The sequence below is a fragment of the Eutrigla gurnardus genome (assembly GCF_963514095.1).
Source record: "Eutrigla gurnardus genome assembly, chromosome: 22".
Lineage (NCBI taxonomy): Eukaryota > Metazoa > Chordata > Actinopteri > Perciformes > Triglidae > Eutrigla > Eutrigla gurnardus.
This window is the reverse complement of record NC_139933.1, coordinates 2,558,696-2,584,807: the sequence shown is the minus strand read 5'-3', so window position 1 is coordinate 2,584,807 and position 26,112 is coordinate 2,558,696. Positions and strand designations below refer to the sequence as shown.

The 26,112-nt window shown below is 43.9% G+C and overlaps 1 protein-coding gene across 1 annotated transcript; it reads left to right on the top strand.

The window, feature by feature from the left end:
• Window positions 1–39: 39 nt before the first annotated feature.
• On the top strand, window positions 40–23,995 carry llgl2 (LLGL scribble cell polarity complex component 2). Its single transcript, XM_084040473.1, has 27 exons — window positions 40–370; window positions 8,161–8,283; window positions 9,371–9,468; window positions 10,369–10,450; window positions 10,589–10,704; window positions 11,102–11,260; window positions 12,089–12,251; window positions 12,374–12,506; window positions 12,592–12,646; window positions 12,794–12,948; window positions 14,182–14,393; window positions 15,046–15,113; window positions 15,198–15,351; window positions 15,522–15,626; window positions 15,774–15,869; window positions 16,415–16,611; window positions 16,690–16,837; window positions 16,935–17,082; window positions 17,155–17,271; window positions 17,355–17,521; window positions 18,302–18,566; window positions 18,694–18,844; window positions 18,929–18,957; window positions 19,152–19,199; window positions 21,592–21,634; window positions 22,254–22,315; window positions 22,391–23,995. Exons 2-26 carry the CDS (start codon window positions 8,209–8,211, stop codon window positions 22,291–22,293), a joined length of 3,024 nt encoding a protein of 1,007 aa, XP_083896599.1. The 5' UTR covers window positions 40–370; window positions 8,161–8,208; the 3' UTR covers window positions 22,294–22,315; window positions 22,391–23,995.
• The last annotated feature ends 2,117 nt before the right edge of the window (window positions 23,996–26,112 follow it).

The following is a 26,112-nucleotide window of genomic DNA, read 5'->3' as shown; positions in this document are numbered from 1 at the left end:
GAGGTGCACTTGAATGCATCATAAGGGAGGAGTTAGCCGAAGTTTAGCCTAGCAGGAAACATCGAGGCTACCACCGCGGCAGTGGAAAAAAAGAAAGAGGAGCCAGTCCCTAGTTTTGTAGGGTTTTCTATAACCGGGACTCTGTCGGTATATATTTTGCTCGGCAGAATACGGCGTCGTTGGACTCTGGGAGTCCCGTTCCTCGGTCCTCGGTCCTGGTCTCACCCCCCCCCCCCCCCTCCCCTCCCGGACTTTGGAGGAATAGAGAGCTTTAGCCAACTAAATCACCCGACACTGGCCGGGGTTGGACTTCTCCTCCAGCGGCTGTGAAACTGTGGACATCCTCTGGGCGACGGCTGCTTTGAATCAGGTGGGTTGTTTTGGGAAGCTGGTGCCCCACAGGTGTTTGCTAGCCAGGTGGCTAACAAACGGAGCTAACCTTTTTGCCGTGTTCCTCACAGACTACAGTTCAACACCTGAACTCGAGCTAACTAGTTGAGCCAGGCATATTTTTTTTCTTCCCCCAGTTGCTTTGTGGGCTAGCTGGCTAATCTTTTACTATTCATACCTAGCTAATATGTTGTTGTCGTATATTAGCTAATTAGCATATATATTTTAAAGTTAGCTACATTTTCACGTTTGTTGTGGTTTAGCTACATGTTAAACTTTTATTTTATTTACAGCATATGGCACCATACAAACACATGCGAGCACAAAGTATGTTTTACAACTTGCATTGTGCTTTTAATTAGTTTTTTTATGTGAATGCATTTCATTCGGACTGTACCATGTTGTTTGAATGACTTGGGGGCGGGGGGGTGTTCTACCCAAAATAGGATCCGTTTATTACGCGAACACTAAATCGATATTATGTTGCACATAGGTTGGTATGGATGAAGCTAACTGCTGGCGAGCATGCTAACTGTTACACCTACAGTAAACAGTGCAGACTGAAGATTGAGCTCCTCAGTGGGCGTTAGCACACCTGGGCAGGTGATGGTTGGTAGCCTCGGTATGCTACAGGTCGAGTAGTAGTTACAGGTCGTGTTGCGTCATCACTGAAACGTCTAAAAAACTCCAGCAAGGTGTGTCTCTCCCACCCCCCCTTGAGTCAACGGTCTGGTTTCAAGCATGAGTAATTAGTGTGTGTTGTGTGTGTGTGCGTGTGTGTGTGTTTGTGTGTCTGTTTCTCACTGGTTTACCTAGTTTCAGGATAATTCACAACAACATATAGGGGTATATAAACAACAATACCACCTTCCTTTACACCCGTTGTACTTTTCAGATGTTTTGAATGAAAATAAGGTGCAGTTTGAACCTGAGAGAGTGTAGAATATCACAAACAATGTACTATTACTCATGTACTATTATTAAAACTATTACTTATTCAAGCATTAATCATGAGGCTGACATGACGATCAGAACGTATCAGGGACAGACTAAGTTGGTGTTTTCATGCAAAAATACATGAAATAAAAAAGTGCAACTACTGAGAAGTATTTTCAAATTATATAGCTTTAGCTGAGAATACTCACTCACTGTATCTATGGCAACCAACCACTGCACTATGGTAAACATTAACTTAAGTCCTACAAAATAAATTGAACTAAAAGTGCAGTTAAAAATATTCAAGTATACAAAATGAACTTTGCTTCTTATAACATTATCAGTAGTTAAATACTGAAAAACATTGTGCTTTGAAGAAAAATCCCCTTCAAAATAAAAGCACAGGGGCTTTCTATTAAAAAAAACTCCCCAAAAAACCCAGAAACGTGTCCACCAGTTGAGAACCGCCGCTTTACACTATATCCATTCAACCAAAGCTAGCTCTTATTTAGGAGCACGACACCATGTGATACATGTCGGTCGTCCTGTGTCATACTGACATCCAATAAACTCTCCCAAACTCATACTGCGATTAACTTTTCGCTGAAGGACAAAGGGCCGTGTCCTTTCCTACTCCACCTGCATTGGCACAAGGCTAGCCGAACAAAAGGCCTTTTGTTCTCCGTAGATGAAGTGCTATTACACCTGCGTGGTAAAGTCCACCTCGTAACTACTGTGTGGAGGCAAAATAAGTGAAGATGCAAACGCAGGAATTATTCAGCTGCCTTTAGTTTTACAAAGAATGCAAGTGTATATAAGCAAATGTGCCAGCGTGTTGTGTTCATGGGCCCCAGCTCTGAACAGGAAAGTTAGTTTACCTTACTTTGCACGATGTGCGAGAGGCGTACCTTTGCTTGTAAACTTCAAACGGATCACTCGGCTCAGACTGTCATGCTGTGTTTAGTGCCGTTAACTGTTAACTTGATTCCTGTTTTTCTGCCTCTTCCCAATGTGCAACACATTATCTGGCAGGAAAAGAAGCCTTTTTTTCCTGTGGTTTGCTAATGGGGCGGCATAGGAAGTAGAAATGTTATAGAACGTCCTCTTGCTCATCAGGCTTTAGAGCAGATATGCCACGGCACATGAGAATGTATTAAAAGGGCTTGGACATTATGGTTGAATTGTGATTTTCAAAATAAATGTTCCCTTCTTTTAGTTTAAATAAACGTAACTTAACAATTAATTGAGAAAAAACAAGTCTGTATTCTACATAAAATCTATCAAGATATCATTTTACCAATTATACAATCTTTGCATTTTTCTTGTGTTAGTTCTAATCTTGAATTGCAGGGTTAATTATTTATCAATTATGACATTATTACACACTATTACATGGCTGCTTTCTAATCAACTCAATAATTTGACACAAAATGTTGCCTTCAAGGGATGAACGTGATTTAAAAAAACATCCCTTTATATTTGCAGGGAGACGTCATGATTTATGAGCATCTTATTTAAAATTAATTGATTGTGTTTCTCTAAAAGGGATGTGACACAATAAAAGTATTAGTTTATTAACTAAATGTAAAGGGATTCCAGTCGTTTTTAGTGCTATATTTTAAGTTTTAAGCACATTTTGATGATTATCGGGATAATATATTGAATTGCATATTTGGGGCAGAAACAAAGTGACCTGAAAGTCTTATATTGCTCCTTTTATAAACACAAAATAAAAATAAAAGAGGAAATACAGGCAGCTGATACACCACTACACACTTCTACAAGTCATGAGTGATGACTGAGTGGGGATTTCTTTCAAGGATATTTTTGTCATCATGAGGTTTATGTGAGTTATCCTGAATTCCCCACTGACGGTGACAGTCCTAAGTTTGACTGGCGTGAACTCGTCTCTGTCTTTCCTGGTTCTGATTACAGGAAGGAGGGAAGCCAGTTGGTTGGGAGATACGATATCCTGCCCGCCACACCCAAAAAAACCTGACAAGATCTCTGTGTTTGTTAGGGACAGTGGAAGGAAGCGTTCCTGTAATGTTTGCCGGTATGAACGGTCTCCTCCTTGCTCCGTCTTGTCAGCTGCATTCTTTTCTCTGGATCGCCTGGAAAAGTCACTTTCTACTTCACTTCATATTCTCCGGTGTAGCGTAGCGTCGGGGTGACACACCTGATGGTTTCTGTTTGCTCACAAGCCCCGCCCCCCCCCTCTCCGCCCGAATGAGAATACACATTCCCATCACCGGGACTAAGAATAGCTCAGTGATGTCCAGCTCAAGATCACGGAGAGGTGTCAGGGAGCCAGTCCACTTTCAGTTTGATTCGGTGGCTCAAACAGACGGAGGTGTAAACAAGCCAGTTCTCTCAGACAGCAGCTGTCAAACAGGTTTTTGCTCCACCTGTGTGTGTGTGTGTGTTACATACTTGCATATACACACAGATGTCACTCATTATCCGTGCACCCTCCTGCAGCCGGTGACAGCGGTCCCATAATGAAGAATGTTTTAGAGATTGCCAGGCATTTCCTGTCCACATCATTAGTTCCTCCGAAGCGCTATGCGAGCGATGTTGTTGGCGGACGCCGTCCACGTCGCCGTGTCCAAACATGTAGGTTTTTTTTTTACCCCTCCATTGACTCCCATCTCAACGTTAGATGTCTCGGTTGATATGCTGGGAATGTGATGACCTCACGGGATGGGGAATGAAAGATAACACATTTTAAATAAAGGTTTTGGGATTGGAGAGCAGAGACGATACCTTTGAACGGCTGAATGTGTGCAAACAGTCAATACGCCGGTTTAATTTGTTATCGGGGTAAACACTGTGTTACAGTGTCGTAGCTAGAGAGATGAGCTCACTGCAGATTAAACAATGTGTGTCACTTACTGTTAACTTGTTTCTCAACACGAGTTCATTGCTCTCCTGTGTGCCAAGTTAAATTCCTGGGAAAAGCAGCAGGCCACGTCATGGCTGCAGCGCTCAAACAGGCTGGTCGGCCTCGTCTGCCGTTCTGACCTGCCGTTGTTCCTTCTCATTAACCTGAAGCTGACGGGTAACTTCCCCTGTCACAATAAAACACCTTGGTGCACAGGCTTGTAAATTACCTGTGTGTGTCAACCCCCGACCATAGAGGCTAAGCCCCGCCCCTTCTTGTGCACCACCATGGGTAAAATATACAGCAGTCAATGTCGAGAGATAAATATTATATTTGATCCCACATTAATTCTACCGGGAATTACATACATGATGTTGGTCGTTTTAAATAATGATTTTACACAAGAAAGTCTCGTTCATTTACCTTGATTGTGGTCAAATGCATTCCAATTATAATCAGAGTATATGGCCTTAATAAGAAGACTTATTTTCATTTGAATGCAGAATAAATTATTCATATTTAAACATCATATTTGAATCTCAATCCACTGTCATTATAGTGTCAGCCCCTTTCTAGTATTTCACACCCAGAGAAACAATAAATCCAAAAACGAATCTGAATCAATGACCTATTTCCTGATTTATGCTCATTTCAAGGTTTTCTTTCTCACCAGCTCTCTCATTTGTGAATATTTTGACATCAAACCACCTAAGATAACCGAGAACGCTGCAAACCGCATCGCCACCATCGAAGGGTCCCGTTCTGAATGGCATGTTTTCGTAGGACAATGCACCAGACATTTAAAAGTGCGTATGTGTTGCTTTCTTAGCTCGCTTGTTGAGTCTTCAGTTGATCCTCCTCCGCCTCGGCCAGCACTTTTGAGAGAAGCCAGCGGAGGAGGACGTTAATCTAAAATGTCTGAACTTGACAGCCTTAAACATCTACTGCACTTCACATAATTGTGATGTTCATTGCCAGCCTGGCCCTTTTAATAAGTAGCTGGTGGGGAAATAACACTCGAGTGCTTTTAATGAATGGGTAATTTGTGCTCTAATGTCTGTCAAATTACTTGAAAGGCCACAATTAATCTGGTTGGGAGATGAACAACCGTGGGATTAGGGTGTCTGAGGAGGAAACGCACACCTGACATGTGCCCGATGGTTGTTTTCACACGAGGAAAGCTTTCCTGCTCGTCGGCGTCACCGTGTGTGTGTGTGTGTGTGTGTGTGCACGTACGTGGAGGTTGTGTGTTCCCACTCGTTTTCCATCAGCGGATTCTTCTCGTCGCCCTGAGAAGCCGTCGTGTTTTATGAAGCAGACCTCCCACCCGGCCATTGTCAGCAGAGCTTAGGGCTCTGAGCTCCCTCTTTCTGCTCCGCTGCTTATCCTTTCTCTTTCTCACACACACACACACACACACACACACACTGAGTTGTAATTGGCTGCTCAATTATTGGAATCAATACATATCTTTTGGAGTTTCCACCAATATGTTTCATAGGCCGGATTCTGGCAAGAAAACACACCGATAATCTACACTAAAATATATAAATGATGTGTAATATATGATATAAATGATCTCATTCTGATAAATGATAATATATAGCTATGGCATGCTTTTAACTCATCAGTTTGGAGCTGCAGGGATGAGTCGTTAAGTCCAGAGATTGGTGAAGGGATGATGTTTTTTTTTTGCCCTTTTTATTTATTTATTTTTCCCGTTGAATTTTGGATTATTGCAGGAAAAAATATGCGTTTCAATGACGAACCAAGGGAGTGAGAGAGAGTCAGCAAGCGATGAGGGGTTCTCGACCAAACGCTCCAAGCAGCTTTTCCTCGTCTAATCATTTTATTTATTGAAAATATCTTTGGATCCGGGACTGTTGGACTTTTACACTGGTTTAAATCCAGGTCAGACCTATGCATTGAAGAAGGAGAAACTGCATGTTAACATGCCGTTTGTCCAGTATCTGCCCTCATCCCAGTCGAGCCCAGTACCCGAGCCCAGTCAGGCCCACCGTACCAGCGACATGTTGCCGTTTTCTTTAATGGGGAGCTGCTGTTGGAAACATGTGGTCCAGCAGTGAGTCAAGGCAGCGCTGCTGATATGAGGATAATAACAGAACTATGTCTCTCTTTTCTTTTTTTTTGGACCGTAGCAAAAAAAACGAGCTGGTTTTGGATGGAAAACTGTGAGTCACGGCGCCGGCCCTTTTGTCACAGGCTTGTGACACTGCAGATCATATGTCAAGACTGTAGTTATGAGTTTTCCTGTCCCCGCCGTCTGAAATATTCTGCTTTTCTTTCTGCATAGTTGAGTGTCGGTGAAGGAGCCACTGAGCCGAGGGCCTCAGAAAGAGAGGGGGCTTAGTACGCTGCTCTGTGGTTGAACCTTCCCTTCACGTGATGGAGTTTAGCGAGACGTTCTCTACAAAGTGGAGCCTTTAGCCACCGGGTTACTGCTGGTTAATGTGGTCTTTTACAGCGCTCAGGCTTGTCACCGCTTTAGCTCGACTTCCTGTTACTAATCGAAAGAAAAGAATGGAAGGATGATATTTTTTCTTCTGCTTCCTGCTTCCCTCTTTCCTTTCCTCCTGTGTCTGAAGTAGCCGCCATGAGAAACCGCCTTTGTGTGTTGTGTGTGTGTGTGTGTGTGTGTGTGTGTGTGTGTGTGTGTGTGTGTGTGTGTGTGTGTGTGTGTGTGTGTGTGTGTGTGTGTGTGTGTGTGTGTGTGTGTGTGTGTGTGTGTGTGTGTGTGTGTGTGTGTGTGTGTGTGTGTGTGTGTGTGTGTGTGTGTGTGTGTGTGTGTGTGTGTGTGTGTGTGTGTGTGTGTGTGTGTGTGTGTGTGTGTGTGTGTGTGTGTGTGTGTGTGTGTGTGTGTGTGTGTGTGTGTGTGTGTGTGTGTGTGTGTGTGTGTGTGTGTGTGTGTGTGTGTGTGTGTGTGTGGGGCAGAACAATGGCGTCTTAGTCGTGCCCTGACTGACCTCTGACCCCTTATCTTTTGTTTTGGGAGGGAGGGGACGGCGTGGAGCCCCTCCAGTGTGTCTTCGTTCAAGACTCCGCCTCCTGGAATTCCTTTCTCCTCATCTTCAAGTCTTTCAGCCACCTGGGGCACCCTAGGGTGCAGGCCTCAAAGCAGAAAATGCTTGCTCTACCTTTTTTTTTGAATAATGAATATTATGCATTTAATAGGCGTATATTAGGAGCAAAGGTTTTTCAGCTGAGGGCTTAAGTTGTGTCTGGTTGCTATGATACGGTATATCAACCAATGTGAAAACGTCTGGTACAACGTGGAGTACTTCTCTAAGGGGAGATTTTGTGGGACAGGAAACTAGACTAATCCCCCTCCTCCACTCTGATGTTTTTCATATTGTCTCTTAAGTAACATAACTCTCTGATTAAGCCCTTTTTAAAATATAAATAATATATATAATTTTATTTTGAAATTCCACATCCCTGAGGTTGTCTGCTGTCATTTTTAAGTGGGAAAATCCTGTAGTAACAGGATGTTTCTTAATGACACCATCATTAAATCTGACTCAACATAATTTGTTATTTTTATAATCATATTTTATTCATTATTGAGTATGTATTGTTTAATTTGTGTTATTTTTATTTGCCAGACTGATTCCTTGACTGAATAAATAGCCTGTCGCTTTTATTCTTGAGTCACTTCTTCTGTGTTCGTACTGCTTTTGTCTCGTTTGAAGAGGAGGCTAGACACTGACTTAAAATGCAAGGAATATCTCGTTATATAACATCTGAAATGCATGTGATAAAAAGGGTTTAAATAATCCTTTTTGGGATCACGACCAGATGAAATAAAGTTCCACTTTCCCTGGATTCAACTAGGAAGCAAATCAGGACATCACTTAATCTGTGTGTCAAGTAAAGGGGGACTGAAACCGGATTGAGGATTTGACCCGTCCCTCCTTGTGTCGTCCCTGCAGGGTGCAGGGTCCGTGGGCCTGCAGGCTCCACGCCGGTGCTGAGACAGGATGAAGAGGTTCAGGCGACACGGCCAGGAGTCCCAGAGAGATCGACTCAAACAGGAGCTCTTCCACTTCAACAAGGCAAGTGAACCCCGACGGGGAAACGTCGGTTTGGCTCATTGGCACTGCAGAAAGGTGCACAGCGTCATCAGTGTCTACACAGGATTTACCAAATGGTTTCTGGTGATAACAAGCTTGTTAAGCTTCTGTTTTGTCATTTACTGTTTACTCTTACACGCCTACTTTCACCTGTCAGAGAAACCACAGAGACCTTTCTGTTACATAAGTCTGTGTGCTCTCCAGGCAGAACGAGGGAGATTCTGTAATGTGCAGAAACCAGACTAAAGGTCGTTTACAAGCAGCTAAATCCAGGGGCCGCAAGATGATATCACATTATCTGAATTATTGCCATTAAAACATACTGGAATCACTTTTTAGTTTGTTTAGAAACGAATATTTTTATTGCATCACAGTAAGAACACTTTTTTTTTTAAAGTTAACATACATTTTGGTAAGAAACTATTTTTAATCGTACTGTCTCCCTGCACCAGTTTTTCAGAAACGGTTTTAAAACATGAGCATGTGTGTTTTTTCTATTATACGATACTTCCTGTGTGATTTTTTTTTTTTTTGCACTTCGAGAATAAAGTCTAAATGTCTATTTAAAATGTTAATGTTGAGATTAAAGTCTAAATGTTGAGATTCAAATTGAAATGTCGAGATTAAATTATTAATGTTGAGATTAAATTATTAATGTTGAGATTAAAGTTGAAATACAATTCAGAGAATAAAGTTGAAATGTCGAGAATAAAGTCTAAATGTTGAGATTTAAGTCGTCATTTCAGGAACGTTTGAGAATAAATCGAACATTTCGGCTTAATTCTAGAAATTCAAACCCTTCCTCCTCATTTTCCCCCTTATTAATACTCGTCATACAAACTAGACTAAACTACATTTAAGTTATTCCTGACTATATTCCATACCTCCATCCTTCTCTGCATCACACATATACTTCTACACATTTCCCCTCCATGACGGAGGAAGTGACAGCAGGATTCATATTTCTGTTATCTGTCATCCTTCCTGTTCCCTGTCCATTCCCTGTTATCTGACGTTGTCTCTGCTCGGTCTCACCCCCCTCCACCCGTCTGTCCTCTCTCCTCCACAGACGGTGGAGCATGGCTTCCCCCACCAGCCCAGCGCTCTGGGCTACAGTCCGTCCCTGCAGCTGCTGGCCATCGGCACCCGCTCCGGGGCCGTCAAACTGTATCCTTCCCTGCACCGCCGTGGGAATAGCTGTCCGTGGAGGGGGAGGGGTTTCAGGAGGGCGTCATGTTCGAACTTGAGGCTGCTAATGAAGCGCTGTGACGCTGCTAAATCCTCATCTGCTGGTTCACATGGGTACCTGCTTCAGGTGTTTCCCACGCTGTTGCTCAACGCCGGCTCAGACAGGGGAGGCTGTGTCGCCTCAGTGCAGATCTGCTCATTGACAGTGCAGCGGAGCCACTCGGTCCCCCCCTCCCTCCTCCCTTGACACTGGTAATCCATTCATACAATGCAGCAGATTGTTCCTGCAAAGAGGGCTCAGATGAAGGGAAATCTTTGAATCAATGTTTGGGGTGAAAGTGCAGGATGCTTCAGGCGGAGGTCAAAGAACAGAGCAGCTTCTCTTCTTTTTATGGAGCACACAAATCATTTGGTAATGTGTTGTGATTCCTCCATAGGGGCCATGTTGGTGTAAGAAACCACACAACAGGAAGCATTGAACCGGGAATATTTAATATTTTGGACCAGAGTTGAACTGGGGTTTTTGCTTTTGTGGTTTACAGAATATAAGTTTGTACTAACAAATAATCACTTGTTCATACACAACCTTTTAAAAGGTTTTCCTGTATGAGATCCAGAGCATCAATATACCATTAAATAAATGTCTATGTAAAGATAAAGTGGAGCAATGTCTCCCTGAGCAGAGAAGAAGTCCATGTCCCTCTGTGTGTGTTGTTATCAGAGCTCCCTCTGTGCTTTGTTTCCATTGATTTGAGGAGTTTGGTGCATTTTAGTTGCATGTGAAGCGTTGTGGTCCAGGTCTCTGGTGTCCTGGATCCCTTCAGAACCAATAGGACTGTGTCCATCACGTGTCCAGTGTGACCTTGACCCAGTCTTCAGGTATGGAGCTCCAGGTGTGGAGTTCATGGGGCTACATGATGAGAATGCTGCCGTCACGCAGGTGCACTTCCTCCCCCGCCAGGTACGGTCAAACAACAAACACAGGAGCATTTCTGCTTTTTAAAAATACTATAAGGACGTTTTGTTCATCACAGAAAATAGTCCTTTTGTTTCAGTGGATGCTGTTTGAGGAGCTTTTTGACAGTATTGATGTGCTCAGGTTGAACTGGTGACTCTGCTGGATGACAACAGTCTACACATGTGGACGTTAAAAGCTCACAAGGGACTCTCTGAACTCCTGGAGATCGGACGCTTCACACTCACTGGACCACCCGGGTAAAACACACTCACCCAGGTTCTCCCCCCTTTTCAGCCAAAGGATATTATTTACTTCCAAAGTGCTCCGGCGTTATCAAGGTGGAGCTGAATAGTTAAACACAAACACCTGTTTGAGCAGTGTGTTTAGTTAATTAATTAATTCAGTCATTTTTCAAGCATGAATGTCAAACCAACTTCCTGGTTCAGCTTCTCAAATGTGAGGATTTGATGCATTTATTGTCATATATTATAATAAAGTGAATTACTTTTTCAGTTTTGGAATTTAGGCTCAATAACATGAGCAAATATATCACCTCGAGCTCGGAGAAATTATCCTTTATTTAATTTTCTGACATTTTAGTCTATAGAAAACATTTGTCGGGTTCATAGACTATAATCGGCTCCTCCTCCTCAGTGCGCCTCCCAGTGTGACCAGAGTGACGGCGGTGCTGGCTCACTCCTCCGGGGAGCTGCTGCTGTTGGGGACCGAAGGAGGACACGTCTTCATCGTTGAAGTCCCGGGCTTCAGAGAGCTGGAGGAGAGGAACATCAGCCTCGACCAAGTGTCCAGCAGGTCGGCAACCTCAACACACCGCGTCAGCATTTACACCCTCCGTTTCACGTTGTCATGACAACGGTCCAGGGAGGGGATGTTTCTCTGCAACTGTCTCCAGTTGATACTCCAGTTGTGTACAACTGTAGTAATAACCTGACTATGGATGGACAGATACAACCCCTCTTAAAAACACAGACTATCCCTTTAAATGTGGGATGATAAGGCTTTGAGTTTGTTCAGTGAATGGACCTTGAATAGTTTGATGGGGCAATATTGGATTTTATCACAGATTGCCATTTAAAAAAACAAAAAACACTCGCATTAAGTTTATTGTGGTGGACAAATTGAGCCTAATTTAAAAAAATAAATAGATAAATAAATACATTTATTATGCCTTATCATTATATTTTTATATCATCATAAATAGGATGTCTTTTCTGTGACGTAATAAATACATTTCTATAGGTTTCTTAACTAAATGTGATTCCAGTATGTTCTAGTGCCATTTTAAGTTAAGAACTTTAAGCATATTTTGAGGATTATCAGGATAATATTGTGAATTACAATTGTGAAATTTTCATATCAGCCCCATGTCTAATTTGCAGCCAGATGCACTCAATAAAAAACAACACAAGCTCACACTAATACTTCAGGTTGCCTGGTGGGTGTTTTCTCTGATGCACAGCTGTTCCCTGTATTTCAAACAGACTTACCGTCCGTAAACAACATGAATGTGTAGCGATCGTTCAGACTGAACCGCACGTTTACCTCCAGATGAGAAACGAGGCTGTCTCTCGCTCACTCTTTCCTTCCTCCCCGTTTACCCTCCATCCTCGTCTCCTCCAGCGTACCAGACGACTACATCGGCCGCAGGAATCTGGAACACGTGGAGGCCTTACAGGAGAACCCGGTGAACCCCAACCAGGTCGTCATTGGCTACGGACGAGGTCTCATGGTCATCTGGGATCTGGAGAAACAACGTGCCGTCCAGCACATCCCCGCCACGCAGGTACGACGCCGCGTGGCCGGGTTGGAAAGCCCCCGCGAGCCAGGCCCAGCATAAACCTGCGGTTTGTAACCGGCGTGCTTAATCTCGGTATTTTGCCTTGTGTATTTTCCACGTAACCATAGCAACTGGAGAGCGTGTGGTGGACGGAGGACGGAGCCTACATTCTCAGTTCACACAGCGATGGAAGTTACTGTCGATGGATGGCGAACGGCAAGGACTTGAACGAAGAGGAGGAGAAATCAGACATTCCTTACGGTGAGGATTCTTCTTTTTTTCTTTGCATGAAATGTGTTTTCTGGAGACTAACGATGACTCATCTTTTTCTTTTTCTTCGCTGCAGGACATTTCCCCTGCAAGGCCATTTCCAAAATAATTCAGCTCCCTACAGAAGAAGGGTGAGTTCCCATCATTCAGCAGTGAGATCAATGTTCCAGTGAACTTACTGTTTAACTTTATTTCCCAGATGTGTTACGTGACGTACTGTTACACATTAATCTCTGTGCAAACTGAACTGTACTTGAACCCTGGTTTGTGTGCACCAGGCCTCCGTACCTCCTGTTCAGCGGCGGCATGCCTCGGGCCAGCTACGGGGACAGACACTCCATCACGGTGATCCACAGGAAAACCCACGTGGCTCTGGACTTCACCTCCAGGATCATCGACTTCTTCGCCATCAGAGGCGGACCGCAGCACACAGGCAGGCAGACTCATTAGTATTAAGGAGGGGTGGGAATCATCGTCAGTCACCTCACGATTCAGAGGGACACGATTTGATTATTAAACGATTCTCCATGCATCTTTTTTTTATTTAAATATGAGAATTTTTCCTTCAAATCTTTCAAACCAACTCATATTTGTAAGACACAGTTGAAATGCTACATTACTTATATAAAATGTGGAATGATAAACATATTTTAAGTAAAAATTGCGATTTATCATATAATCGATTATTTCTCCAACCACTAGTGTTTAGCAAAGCTTGAAAAACTCCAATTGGTTTAAGTTCAAATGTAAAACTTTAGTAGCTGAGTATGAGCATGTCGGATCCAGATTATTATTTTTTTATACATTTCCCCTCAACTTGAAAGGAACTTCTGCATTTAAGTAACGCATGTTAAGGTAACATTTTATTTATAAAGCACCTTTGAAAACCTCGGTTACAAAGTGCTTCACAAACAACAAACCTACATATTTATATACACATGAGAGATCACAGATCTAAACTGGTGTACATGACTACATGACAGAGAATGCATGGTCCCCTGGTAATTCCAGCCCTGATGAGGCACTACTAGAGGACCCCAGCAGGGCCATGTTGCAGTAATAGTCCACTGAGGTGTTCTGGAGACCATTCACAGCCTTATAGGCCTCCTTATAGGGAGGAGGATCTTGAATCCATCGCAGTGAGATGAAAACCCGGGTGACGTGGGAGCGATATGAAGTCTTCTGGACTAATAACTGCAGCTTCTTGGCCGAGGCAGGAAGTCCGGGGGGATCGCAGCGGTCTAGAGACGAGGACACGAAGCGTGGAGAACCATTTCCAGCCGTTGGAAAGATAACATTGGATGCAATTGAGCAATATTTCCTAACTGAACCGGAGTGAATGATGTCAGATCTCATCTCGTGGTTTTGTATTTGGGGGTTTAGTTGGCTTGGATGCTGGATGATGGACAGAGACCGGATCTGGGGGCCGAACCAGACCTTCAGTTTTACTTTGATTTCATTTAGTTTCTGTCAGCTTTCTGCAGTAATGTGATTTATGATACATACACATTTTAAAGCTACTGTGAGGAACTTTAATGTTGATTTTGTCGGCCCCTGGTGAACCTCGCTTTTGTGATTTGGATCATTTGTTTAAACCGTGTTTTTGTGACTTGACTAAAGACTAGTTTTCTGATGTTTCTCATTGATCCTCGTCTCCGTCCTGCAGGAGATCCCAGTGCGCTGGTGGTGCTGGTGGAGGAGGAGCTGGTGGTGATCGACCTGCAGACGGACGGCTGGCCGGTCATCCAGACGCCGTACCTGGTTCCCCTGCACAGCTCGGCCATCACCTGCTCCCACCACGTCTCCGCCATCCCCCTCAAGCTGTGGGAGAGGGTCCTCGCCGCCGGAGACCTGCAGAACACACACTACTCCAAAAAGGTACCCTTCATTTAACATTTTTGCCATCCGCTTTGTCTTTTTTGTCGTTTTTCACTGCTTTTTTCACATCACAAGGAAGTTGTAGTTGAATATTAATGAAAAATCAATCAAATTAGAACAATATCTGTATTTATGTGTCTATAATTGTTGTTCTTTTGTTTAATTTGCAAGCTAGTTACACTCAAAAGTGTGGAGAAAAGTGGACAGAAAGTCTGTAACTATATCTTTACAAAATCTTAATTTAAGAGGTGATGAGTCATTTACACGATATTATCTTTGTGATTTGTAATTTTTTTACTTTTATGGTATTGTCAATAGTGATATATCGCAAATATTGTTAAAATCAGTTATTTTCAGTATATTTTTGAAGCTATTTTAAGCCTTAATTGTGTAAAAACCTACTTACTTGACTCCCATGATGCTCCGTTTCCTTCAGTCCCAGATTATGAAGCTTTCGATGACTTCTCCTTATCTTTAATGTCATAATAAATAAATGGACCTCATGAATGAGGCTGCGTTACTTTAAACACAAACCTGTATGTGACTCTCTCAAACTGTATCCTGAACACATTCCTTCATTCGTGGTTGGAACACAGTCGGCATTACGTTGGTATTAATGTTAAATTTTCATTTCCTCTCTCTCTCCACGCAGCCGTGGCCGATCACAGGAGGCCAGAGCCTGGCCTCGGACCCTCCCCAGAGAGACCTGCTGCTCACGGGGTCAGTCCTGAACTCCGGACGCATCTTTGAGGAGCGTTTCTTTGCACAGATTGAACAGCGTCCTGTTTGTGTTGGTTTGTTTAGACACGAGGACGGGACGGTGCGTTTCTGGGACGCGTCCGGAGTCTGTCTGTCTCCCATGTACAAGCTGAGCACGGCTGGAGTTTTCCACACGGACGCCGACCCCAACGACAACATGAACCAAGGCACCGAAGGAGAGTGGCCGCCGTTCAGAAAGGTGTGCGTCCCTTTAAGGAAATCTGGAATACAATTTATAAAAATGTTTTCTTATTGATTTATTGAATTTGTATTCATCTACCACACGATTACAAAAAAAAACAACACAGAATTTCTAAACATTCATAGGGTGTGAAGGATTGCTAGACATATTTTGGTCCTTGTGTCCAGGTCGGCTGTTTTGACCCGTACAGTGACGACCCGAGGCTCGGCGTTCAGAAGATCCACCTTTGTAAATACAGCGGTTATCTGACTGTAGCTGGCACTGCTGGACAGGTGAGATGTTTACTGTCACCACTAAAGGAAAGATTACCACTAAGTCATGTTGTGTTCAGTAGAGGAGGTCGGTCTGGAGGAAACGTCCTGCCTCTGGTGACCTTGATGTGTTTTTATTTTTGCTTATTGTCTGGTGTTTGTGTTCAGATTCTGGTGCTGGAGCTGAACGACGAGGCAGCAGAGCAGACGGTGGAGGCGAAAGTCGTGGATCTGCTGCAGGGCCAAGAGGGCTTCCGCTGGAAGGTAGCGAGCAGCAACACTTCATCATTTTAATCGTTTACACGTCACTTCCTTCAAAGCTGTAGTTAAAGATGTGAGAGCGGCCGATAAGTCTCTTATATGCCATTTAACAGGTTTCTGAATACAATCAGTTCATTTTAAAAGTAACCACTATAGATGGCAATAAACATTTTTAATTAGTACAGTTTACATTGGCTTTAGGATGGGTTAAATTACTTTTACTGTCTATTTAATACTCATTATTCCTCTCCCTGAGGTTTCTTTCTTTTCCCCCTTTTAAGAGTTTTTCCTTTGATACGAGGCTGCTGGGACAGAGGATTGTAAAGCCCTCTGAAGCTATTTTGTGATTTTGTACTGTATAAATAAATTCAAATTATAGCTTTTACAAAAAAAAATCTGAATTGGAATTAATTGGAATCAGTTCAGACGTTTAAAAAATCATTATGGACTGAGGAAATTGCAGTTGGTTTTAGCTGTAATATTATTCTCCTGTTACGTCCCTCGTATCATCATATTTTAAAAGTTAAATTGCTGTTTTCCGTGTTCAGGGCCACACTCAGCTGGACGTGCGAGAGGAGCCGGTCCTGTTCCCTCCGGGCTTCCAGCCCTTCGCTCTGGTCCAGTGTCAGCCTCCCGCCGTGGTCACCGCCCTCACCCTGCACTCGGAGTGGAAGCTGGTGGCGTTCGGCACCAGCCACGGGTTCGGCCTCTACGACTACCAACAGAAGAACAACGTCCTCGTCAAGTAAGGAGAAATACTCCTGTAGGAATCTGAGCGGTTCCAGTGCATTCGTGTGTTAACTCGGTGTTCCCCCTACTGCAGGTGCACCCTGAACCCCAGTGACCAGCTGGCCATGGAGGGTCCTCTGTCCCGGGTGAAGAGCATCAAGAAATCCCTCCGCCAGTCCTTCAGGAGAATCCGACGCAGCAGGGTGTCGCTACGGAAACATCACGTCACCAACACTGCCAAGGTAGCCCCATTACCTCCAATATGTCAGTATTGGAAACCATTTAAAAGAAAGACCCCCTCCTTTTTAACCTCATTGAACCTCCCTCCCGTCTGAGCAGCTCCAGGAGGCCAACGCTCGTCTGGAGGCGGAGCTAGCGGAGATGGAGCTGGCTCCGGTCCAGAGGAAGATCGAGGCCCGCTCCTCGGACGACTCCTTCACCGGACTCGTACGGACCATCTACTTCGCCGACACCTTCCTCTCAGACAGTGAGTTGCATGCATGTGTTATAAGTGACTCTGCTTTTCCAAGGGTTTTCTTCACACCTCTCCTTCTTCCAGGTTCACATAACACACCCTCCCTATGGGCGGGCACCAACGGCGGCTGCGTGTTCGCCTACATGCTCCGCCTTCCTCCCACCGAGCACAGAGCCGACGAGCCGGTCACCGCACAGCAAGGTGAGGACGTTTCCGATGTTTCGGCTGCTTCCTCCTCCTCCTCCTCCTCATTGTAACACCCCTCTGTCTTCTTTCTCTTCCAGCCAAGGAGATCCAGCTCCAGCACCGGGCTCCCGTCGTCGGCATCGTGGTGCTGGACGGCCACGGAGCTCCTCTCCCCGAGCCCCTGGAGGTGGCCCACGACCTGGCCCGCTCACCGGACATGCAGGGCTCACACCACCTGGTGGTCATATCGGAGGAGCAGTTCAAGGTCAGCATCATAAACACGTAAACATCAGCTGACGTCATCTGATCGTCAGCGGAGGCAAAATGAGAAGCTGATGTTTCCTGTTTCTCATTAACTGATCAAAAAACAGAGAAGTAGAAATCATAATAGATGTTTTAGCCGTTTGGTTTTTGAATCCATGAATTGTTTCAACACTAGAACACTTTACAAATATATAGTGTATTACCATAAACCAGAACTGATTTTAATGTAAAATTTAAAGTGGATTCCACTTTTATCTTCCCACCTCCACATAAATACCATTAAAAGGCAGAAAATGTCAGTAACTTGTAGCTAAAATTAGCAGTTTAATAAAATAAATGAGTACAGGTTCTGTACAGCCCCTACAACATGACTAAATGTTGTATTATAATTCAATTTTATTCATCGTTATGTGCATGATCCTGTTTAAATCAATGTAAAATAAAAACCATAGAAGCTAGAGCAGCAAAAAGCTTCGGCTTCTGTCTTTTGTTCACTCTGATGATGTCATACTCATTTTATCATTCATTAGAAATTAGAATATGTCGAAAACATCATTCAGATAATCTTATTTGTGTTTCTACATCCAGAATTGTTTACGTAAAATATTTTTTTGTGTGTTTATTTATTCAAATTTTATATTTTATTTATTATTATTATTTTATATGTATGACAGCATGTCGATAGTTCTATCTGATCAAGGTTTATTGATTTACATAATGTTTGCTTGTAGAGATTTAAGGCTTTCAAACGCTCCATACAATAACGTCCTCCTGTGTTCAGGTCTTCACGCTGCCGAAGGTCAGCGCCAAGATGAAACTGAAGCTGACGGCGATGGACGGCTCCCGGGTGCGGCGGGTGGGCGTGGCCTGGTTCGGCAGCAGCCGCTCGGAGGACTACGGCGAGAGCGCCCTGGTGGTTCTGACCAATCAGGGCGACGTCCACGTGGTGTCGCTGCCCACCGTCAAGATGCAGGTCCACTACCCCTGCGTACGCCGGGAGGACGTCAGCGGCATCGCTTCCTGCGTCTTCACCAAGCACGGCCAGGGTAAACACACACACACACACACACACACACACACACACCCCGTCTCCTAACAGTAATGTTGTGAGTGTATCTCGTCCAGCTTCTACACATGAAATCCTGTGACGGCTGTGTTTCTGGTGTCCTCCAGGCTTCTACCTCATCTCTCCATCCGAGTTTGAGCGCTTCTCTCTCTCCACCCGCTGCGTGGTCGAGCCTCGCTGTCTGGTGGAGCTTCCTCTTCGCACAGGCTCCGCCCACAAACGGCGGCCACAGCCGGACGGAGCTTCGTCGGCTCCCCGGTATGAAGCCTCCGTGTTCTTCTCCATGCTTTACTGACTTCAGTATCAGCCGGTCCTGAGGTTTTTCTCTTCTTTGTCTTCTAGAATGACCCGAGAAGAAAGTGAAGACGCAGGTAAAACCGCCTCTCCTCCAGAACGCTAAATAAATCCCGGCCTCATCCTTTTTACACATGCATGTGCCTCCTGGCTGAGAGAACGTGACATGTCCATGTCGCGGTTCTCTTCCATGTCGTTGAACATGTTGTCGAGCTTGTTTGTGGCCGACTGTACTGACGTGTCCTCTGCCTGCCGCCTGTGTGTTTTCCAGAAAGTGCAGCTAGACGAGTTATGGAGCATGCTTTGCTGAATGACGAGAGTGAGTACAGAAGTGTGACGTAGAGACCCGATCCATCCTCTGTTACTCTGTGAGCCCTTTAAGGGGGAGACGGTGCAGGGAACATTCCTCATTCCTCATTCCTCTCTAAAACCTTGGAACGTGCTGCCTACAACCAACTGTCATCCTATCTCTTGCGGAAGAACCTCCTAGACCCTAACCAATCAGGATTCAGGACTGCCCACTCCACTGAGACGGCCCTCCTCACTGTGACCGAGTCCCTGCGAGACGCCAAAACATCATCCAACTCCTCCGTTCTCATTCTCCTTGACCTATCTGCTGCATTCGACACAGTCAACCACCAAATTCTCCTCTCCACTCTGGCTGAACTTGGCATAACCGACTCTGCTCTCACCTGGTTTACATCATACCTGACAAACCGCACCTTTCAGGTCACATGGAATGGCTCTATGTCCAAACCCTGCTCTCTGGACACGGGTGTCCCTCAAGGCTCAGTATTAGGACCGCTTCTGTTCTCACTATACACCAGATCACTAGGTTCTGTTATCACATCGCATGGATTCTCCTACCATTGCTACGCTGATGACACCCAGCTGTTCCTCTCTTTTCCCCCGTCCTCTGACGCTCACATTGCAACTCGCATCTCGGACTGTCTGGCTGACATCTCTGTCTGGACAACTGCACATCACCTCAAGCTTAACCTGAATAAAACCGAACTCCTCTTCATCCCAGGGAAAGACTGCCCTCACATGGACCTGTCGGTCACTGTTGAGGGCATCACAGTATTTCCTTCCTCAACTGCGAGGAACCTGGGTGTAATCCTCGATGACCAACTATCCTGCACCCCCAACATCACTGCTGTGGCCCGATCCTGCAGATTTGCCCTCTACAATATCCGCAGGATTCGGACCTTCCTCACAAAGGAAGCAACGCAGCTCTTGGTCCAAGCACTGGTCATCTCCCGCCTTGACTACTGCAACTCTCTCCTGGCCGGACTCCCGGCCTATGCGATTAAACCATTGCAGCGTATCCAGAACGCTGCAGCACGCCTTATCTTCAACCTACCCAAATTCTCCCACGTGACCCCCCTCCTCCGTGACCTCCACTGGCTCCCTGTTGCAGCACGCATCCAATTCAAGACGATGACACTGGCCTTCAGGGCCATCAATGGAACGGCACCTGCCTACCTTCAAACACTGGTCAAACCTCATGCCCCGAAGCGAGCACTCCGCTCCTCTACTTCAGCTGGCCGGCTGGTACCACCATCGCTGAAATCAAACAAATGTCGCTCAGCAAAGTCCAGACTCTTCTCTGTTCTGGCGCCTCAGTGGTGGAACGAACTCCCGACCAATATCAGGACAGCAGAGTCATTTGCCATCTTCCGAAAAAGGCTCAAGACTCACCTGTTCAGACTTCACCTCGACTCTACATAGCATGACCCACTAACACCCTCCCTCGACCCCCCCCCCCCCCGCAAAAAAAAAAAAAAAAAAAAAAAAAAAAAAAAAAAAAAAAAAACTCGGATCGTAGCACTGTTACTCTTGAAGCACTACTTTACTCAGATGAGGACCTAACACTTGTTCTATTTTTAGCTCTTACTGCATCGGCAATGATACGTCGTGGTTTCTTTGTTTCCTTCTTTTGACAAATGTACTTATTGTAAGTCGCTTTGGACAAAAGCGTCTGCTAAATGACCTAAATGTAAATGTAAATGTAAATGGGAACAGGGTTAAAAACAGAAATATGCAAATGAGTATCTTATTTACAGAAACATTGGATGAATCAGGTTCAAAATTATTGTTTAATTCTGGCATATTAGTCAGTATCTTTGTATAATTCCATAAATCAGAATATGCTTAAAAATTAAGATTATCTCCATGTTTTTAGTAATTAAATGTTGCGTAAATCCAGCTTTTCATGGTATATGAATGAACCCTTTTGTAAAAACCATAGAATTTAGATATGAATTAAACTGCAAACAGATTTTCTGCCTCAGACTATGAGAAAAATCTAATTTTTAACTAAAAATATAGATTTTGAGGTGAATAGGAGGGAAAAATTAAGATATCACCATGAAACTTCCTCAGTTTATTTCTAACATTAAGACGATTCATCTTTTATATTACAGCTTTTCAGAAATGTTTAAATATGCAAACGACAAAGTAGTAAAATAAACACCTAAATGGTGACATGAAAACCCAACGTATCGTCTCCCTTCTAAAGTGTGATCCAGCTCTGATCGTACCATGTGCTGCCTCTCCTAACTGGTATGTCAGCTTCCTGCTCCCATGGTAACAAGCCACGCCCCCTGCACACCAGCTCAGTATGAAGCTGTTGCTCTAATGTGATCGACCTGCTGCTTCACGTCTCTGTGAAGGCCGGCTTGTCACCGTCGTGTCTCGTTGTCTTGCAGAGGTACTTCAGGAGATCCAGAAGTCACTAGAAGGAGACCAGGCGTGAGTATCAGCATCACTGTTTCATTTATCCATCTGTGTCCTGGAACTGATGAGCAAACGTAAGGGAATCTTACCAAATAGTGTAGCTGCATCTCATCATTTTAAATATTTAGATTTGACAGATTATATCAACTATTTTGTAAATGATTACAATCCTCAATTTAAAGCTGATACTCTATTATCTATAAGTCACTCTATTCTGAAATATTTCAGAATATTTCTGTGATCAAATGAAGGGATTCTGTTCACAGAAAGATGCTTTTATTTTGAAACAGAAATAGGAAGTACAGATACAGACATAAAAACTGTACTAATGCATGATGACTTCAGTGTGAGTAAAGAGAATAAATCACAGCTGATACATTTATTCTAGCTGAAATATTAAGAATCATAATTCAAGGTTGACTTAAAGGGGAAGTACACTTAAAAAAAACTCAGATGTCGGATTGTCCCACACAACACACCTGGTCTTTGGGTTTCACTTTTTGAATGATGGAAACAGACTACCGCCACCTGCTGGTATGGTGAGGTACTTCCTCTCATGCAGGAGTAGTGTAGTCTTTGTGGTGCGTTCAATGGCATCAGGTTGTTGATGTCCGTTGTTGTGTGTGTGCTGCAGGTCGTTCCTGGAGAATAATGTGAAGAGTGCTGTAGCTTGAGAGGAATCCGTGGACGGTTGAGGTGAGACGAAGCCGGAGACACGTTCTCCTTAATCTTCTACTGAACGCGGACGTTCACTCTGGTTTGTGTCCTCAGAGTGAACCGACACGCCGATGTGTATGAAGCACACCGCAGTCCTGCAGCAGCACTCGCCTCCTGCTCACACGACACAACCACTACTGACCCCTGACCCCCGACCCCGCCTCAGAGACGCCAACCTGTGCCTGAAGACCGCACGCTGTCAGACACGTTCCCAGCGCGGTCGCAGCCATTTAAAACCCAAAGCTTTTACATGAAGCACATTCCTGACATGAACGGCATCGAACCCACCGCAGCTTCACATCGGCCACGTTGACCCCCCCGTCGCCCCACAAGCCTTTTTCAGTCGCCAGCGGCCTTTTTTAATGCCAATCGGTGCGATGGGGGAAAGGGGGCTTCGTCCAATCAGCACGCATCCCCCACATGGACACACAGCTGGAAGGAATGGGGAGATGATTGAATGATGTTGATGAAAATATTTTATAGCTTCAAATTTCACGTGATTTGTGCCTGTTTTTTTATTTTTTATTTTATTTTATTTAAAGAAAAACTTGCGTTGAAAATGTGGAAGCCCATTTCTGCCATAAAAAAAAAGTTAGAAATGATAATAAATGAAAGAATAGATGCCATCAAAATATTCTTTAAATAGTTAAACATAATTCTTTCTCACAATCATTAGATAGTTTAATATTATAAGTAATATGTTCATTTTGAGGTTGTATTGCCAATTTTAATTAATTAACAGCCATCATTTGACTTGAAAATAGTTTTAATTTTTAAATATTTTATTAAGTAAATCTCACACTATCTATTTGACTAAATTCAACTTACATTTGGACTCTAAAGTAAGTCCTAGAATCCTGTTTTGACTCTAACATTTTAATTTGTGTAAATCTTATTTTTAAATTGGGTCAACCTATTTTTCATCTCGTGAATTTTGGTGCAAAAAAAAAAAAGTGCTATTTCATAATCACACCTTTTTGTAAGTCGAAATTGACTTGAATGTTTTTATTTTGGGTGTAAATGAGCTTCCATGCTTGTTCAGATGAGCGACCAATGAAAATGTTATCCTTGATGCCCCGGAAGAGGGAGAAAATAAGTAGTTTTATGTATGTTGAACCACACAGGTGTTGTTTTTGTTCTGTCATTAATGAAATGAGTCACAGCAGTACAAAGTATGAAGCCCTCCCGTCCACCTTAAACCGGCCGTAGGTACTCCTCCTCCGCAGAGCTCACAGTGCTGTACTTTTTCTGGGGGAAACAGCTTTCTATGGGGTTTGGTTTTCAATGATTTTTTTTTTTATGTAAACCACGTTTTTAATGCCAGCAATGAATAATGTAATTTAGGAATGTAACTGTAAGCTATTGTAGTGAAATGTTTTTAATATATATATATATATATTACAGTATGTATGTGACTCAGTCTGTACCTGTGGGCCTGTTGTAACTGGGGTTGGCTGCTATTTAGATCATACAAGGAAATATTTTGGTACTGTGTCTCAGAATGCTGGGTATTTAGCATCAGCCTAGAATATATTTTTGTAGTGAACTGATTAAGAACCCTGATTTTTTTTTTTTTTTTTTACTTGTCACTTCACACTACAGTTTTCTTGTGGATAATTATTACATGTTTTTGTTCCCCAAGAATGAACGTGTCTGTTTTTATTTTCCCACATCATTCATCCATGAAGAAACCCTTTAAAAGCTGTTTCTCTTCGCTCCACTGAGATCTGAAACAAGGCATAACATTTTAGTTTCCCACCCCATCATTATGAGTCTGATTCCAGAACTCTTATGTTCTTCTACGTTCTGCTTTCTTTCTTAAAGGCCGGCTATAGTCTTGGCGGCGGCCGGGTCGTCTCTGGTGAAGTGGATAAAAGAGGGATCGGTTGTCATACATGCACAGCCAAGAGTTTTCATCATCCATTATAGAATGAGGCGCTTTGTCCTCTAATTGCTTTGAGCCACGGTGGCGACGCTGCAACCCGAGCTCCCCGAGGACCCGGGCCGAGCCCCGGCTCTCGTAGAGGATGACCCCCGCACGATGACTCACTCATTTGCAACCTGAAGACGCTGAATGAGCAAGAAAATGATGGATATGGAGCTTATTGTGTTATTATAGCGATATAATAATTTATTGTGTTTATTATAGAGTTGCACAAGAACCAGACTAGCTGTCACGGTGCTTCAGGAGGTGAAAACGGCTGAACCATTCCTTTAGAAAGTCATTATTTTTTAATATTTGCTTCCAGTACTGAAGTCTCTGACTCAGATATTAGAAGACACTTTCATCCATCTTCTGCTGCTGCCATTGGTGACATCAGAGTTTAAAATGACCTCTAGTTAAAAGTCTGATTATATGAAAGTCTATGAGAAAATGGTCCTACTTCTCTCTGCTGGCCACCAGGGGGCGACTCCTCTCTGGTTGTATAGAAGTCTATGAGAAAATGGTCCTACTTCTCTCTGCTGACCACCAGGGGGCGACTCCTCTCTGGTTGTATAGAAGTCTATGAGAAAATGGTCCTACTTCTCTCTGCTGGCCACCAGGGGGCGACTCCTCTCTGGTTGTATAGAAGTCTATGAGAAAATGGTCCTACTTCTCTCTTGATGTATTATCTCAGTAAACATTGTAAACATGAGTTTATGGTCTCAATCTCTAGTTTCAAGTCTTCTTCAATCCAGCATGATGTTCATTTAGTACATTATGGTCCATTTAGAGTCCACCAGACCAGAAAGCAGGGGATGCTTTAGGGGGCGGGGCTACCTTGTGATTGACAGGACGCTACGACTTTCTTGACGTGTACAATTATCTTTTGAATTGACAAACATACATTTAATGGCACAATTCAAACGATTGTCTGTTGACTGCTGTAATCCACTGGAAAGGGGCGGGACTTAGCCTCTATACATAAAAAGAGTCCCTTTCTAAATGCTTCGACTGATTTATAATTGGTATAGAATTCCTGCACACTGACAGAATCTCTCCAGGTAATGACCTCTTCTCTCTCTCTTCCATCATTCTCTCCCTCGCTCGTCCATCGCCACCTATTGTTAATCGGTACCTCTCAGCTTTCCTCCCAGCATTCACCAGCTGGCCATATGGACGCCAGCTCAGCCTGCCAGCTGCAGCTGTATTATTCAGAAGGAACCTTGTACTGTGTGTGTGTGTGGTGGGGGGGTTATTGTGTGCACGCATGAAGCACAAACTTTTTCGTGGGTGTGTATTGCATATTTGGCCGTGTGCCTTCCTGTATGATGATGTTGGGGGGTGTGTTCCCTTCAGCTACCCCTCATGAGCATGAGGTTGCATGTTTGTATCAGCTTTGACACCAGCTCTCGAGGACAAGCCGGAGCACTTTGCAGCCCCCCCACCCTCCTCACCCCTCACCCCAGCCATGCCTGGGTTTCACCTGAGATGCCTGGTAAGCTATATCTCTCTGGAATTCAGCTCTCACTGCTTTCCCCCCCGGGGGTGCACAGGCTATACAACTATGTTTAGGCAGATCTAAAGATAGCCTTTCACTGCTGCTTAGATTTAACCTGCAGATAATAGCTAAAAGGAAAGGAGAGTCATTTTCATCCAGGGTGGAAAAGAGTCATAGCCAATTTTGCACTGTGTGTCTTGATGGACTGGTAGTAACAGGTAGCAAATCGGGTCAGTTATCATTAAACTCGGTCTGACCTGGGTGTCTTTAGCCCCAGAATGAGGATCTTAAAAGTGTGAAACCTGGTCTAGATGTTGATGGATTGAACCAAGGACCTGGTTTCACAGACCTTGA

Bases quoted from the DNA above. Each gene is read 5' to 3' on its own strand.
- llgl2 (XM_084040473.1), top strand. From the start codon at position 8,209: ATGAAGAGGTTCAGGCGACACGGCCAGGAGTCCCAGAGAGATCGACTC. The intron at 9,469-10,368 runs GTATCCTTCCCT...CCCAGTCTTCAG, and splicing joins CGCTCCGGGGCCGTCAAACT to GTATGGAGCTCCAGGTGTGG. The intron at 12,507-12,591 runs GTGAGGATTCTT...TCTTCGCTGCAG, and splicing joins GAAATCAGACATTCCTTACG to GACATTTCCCCTGCAAGGCC.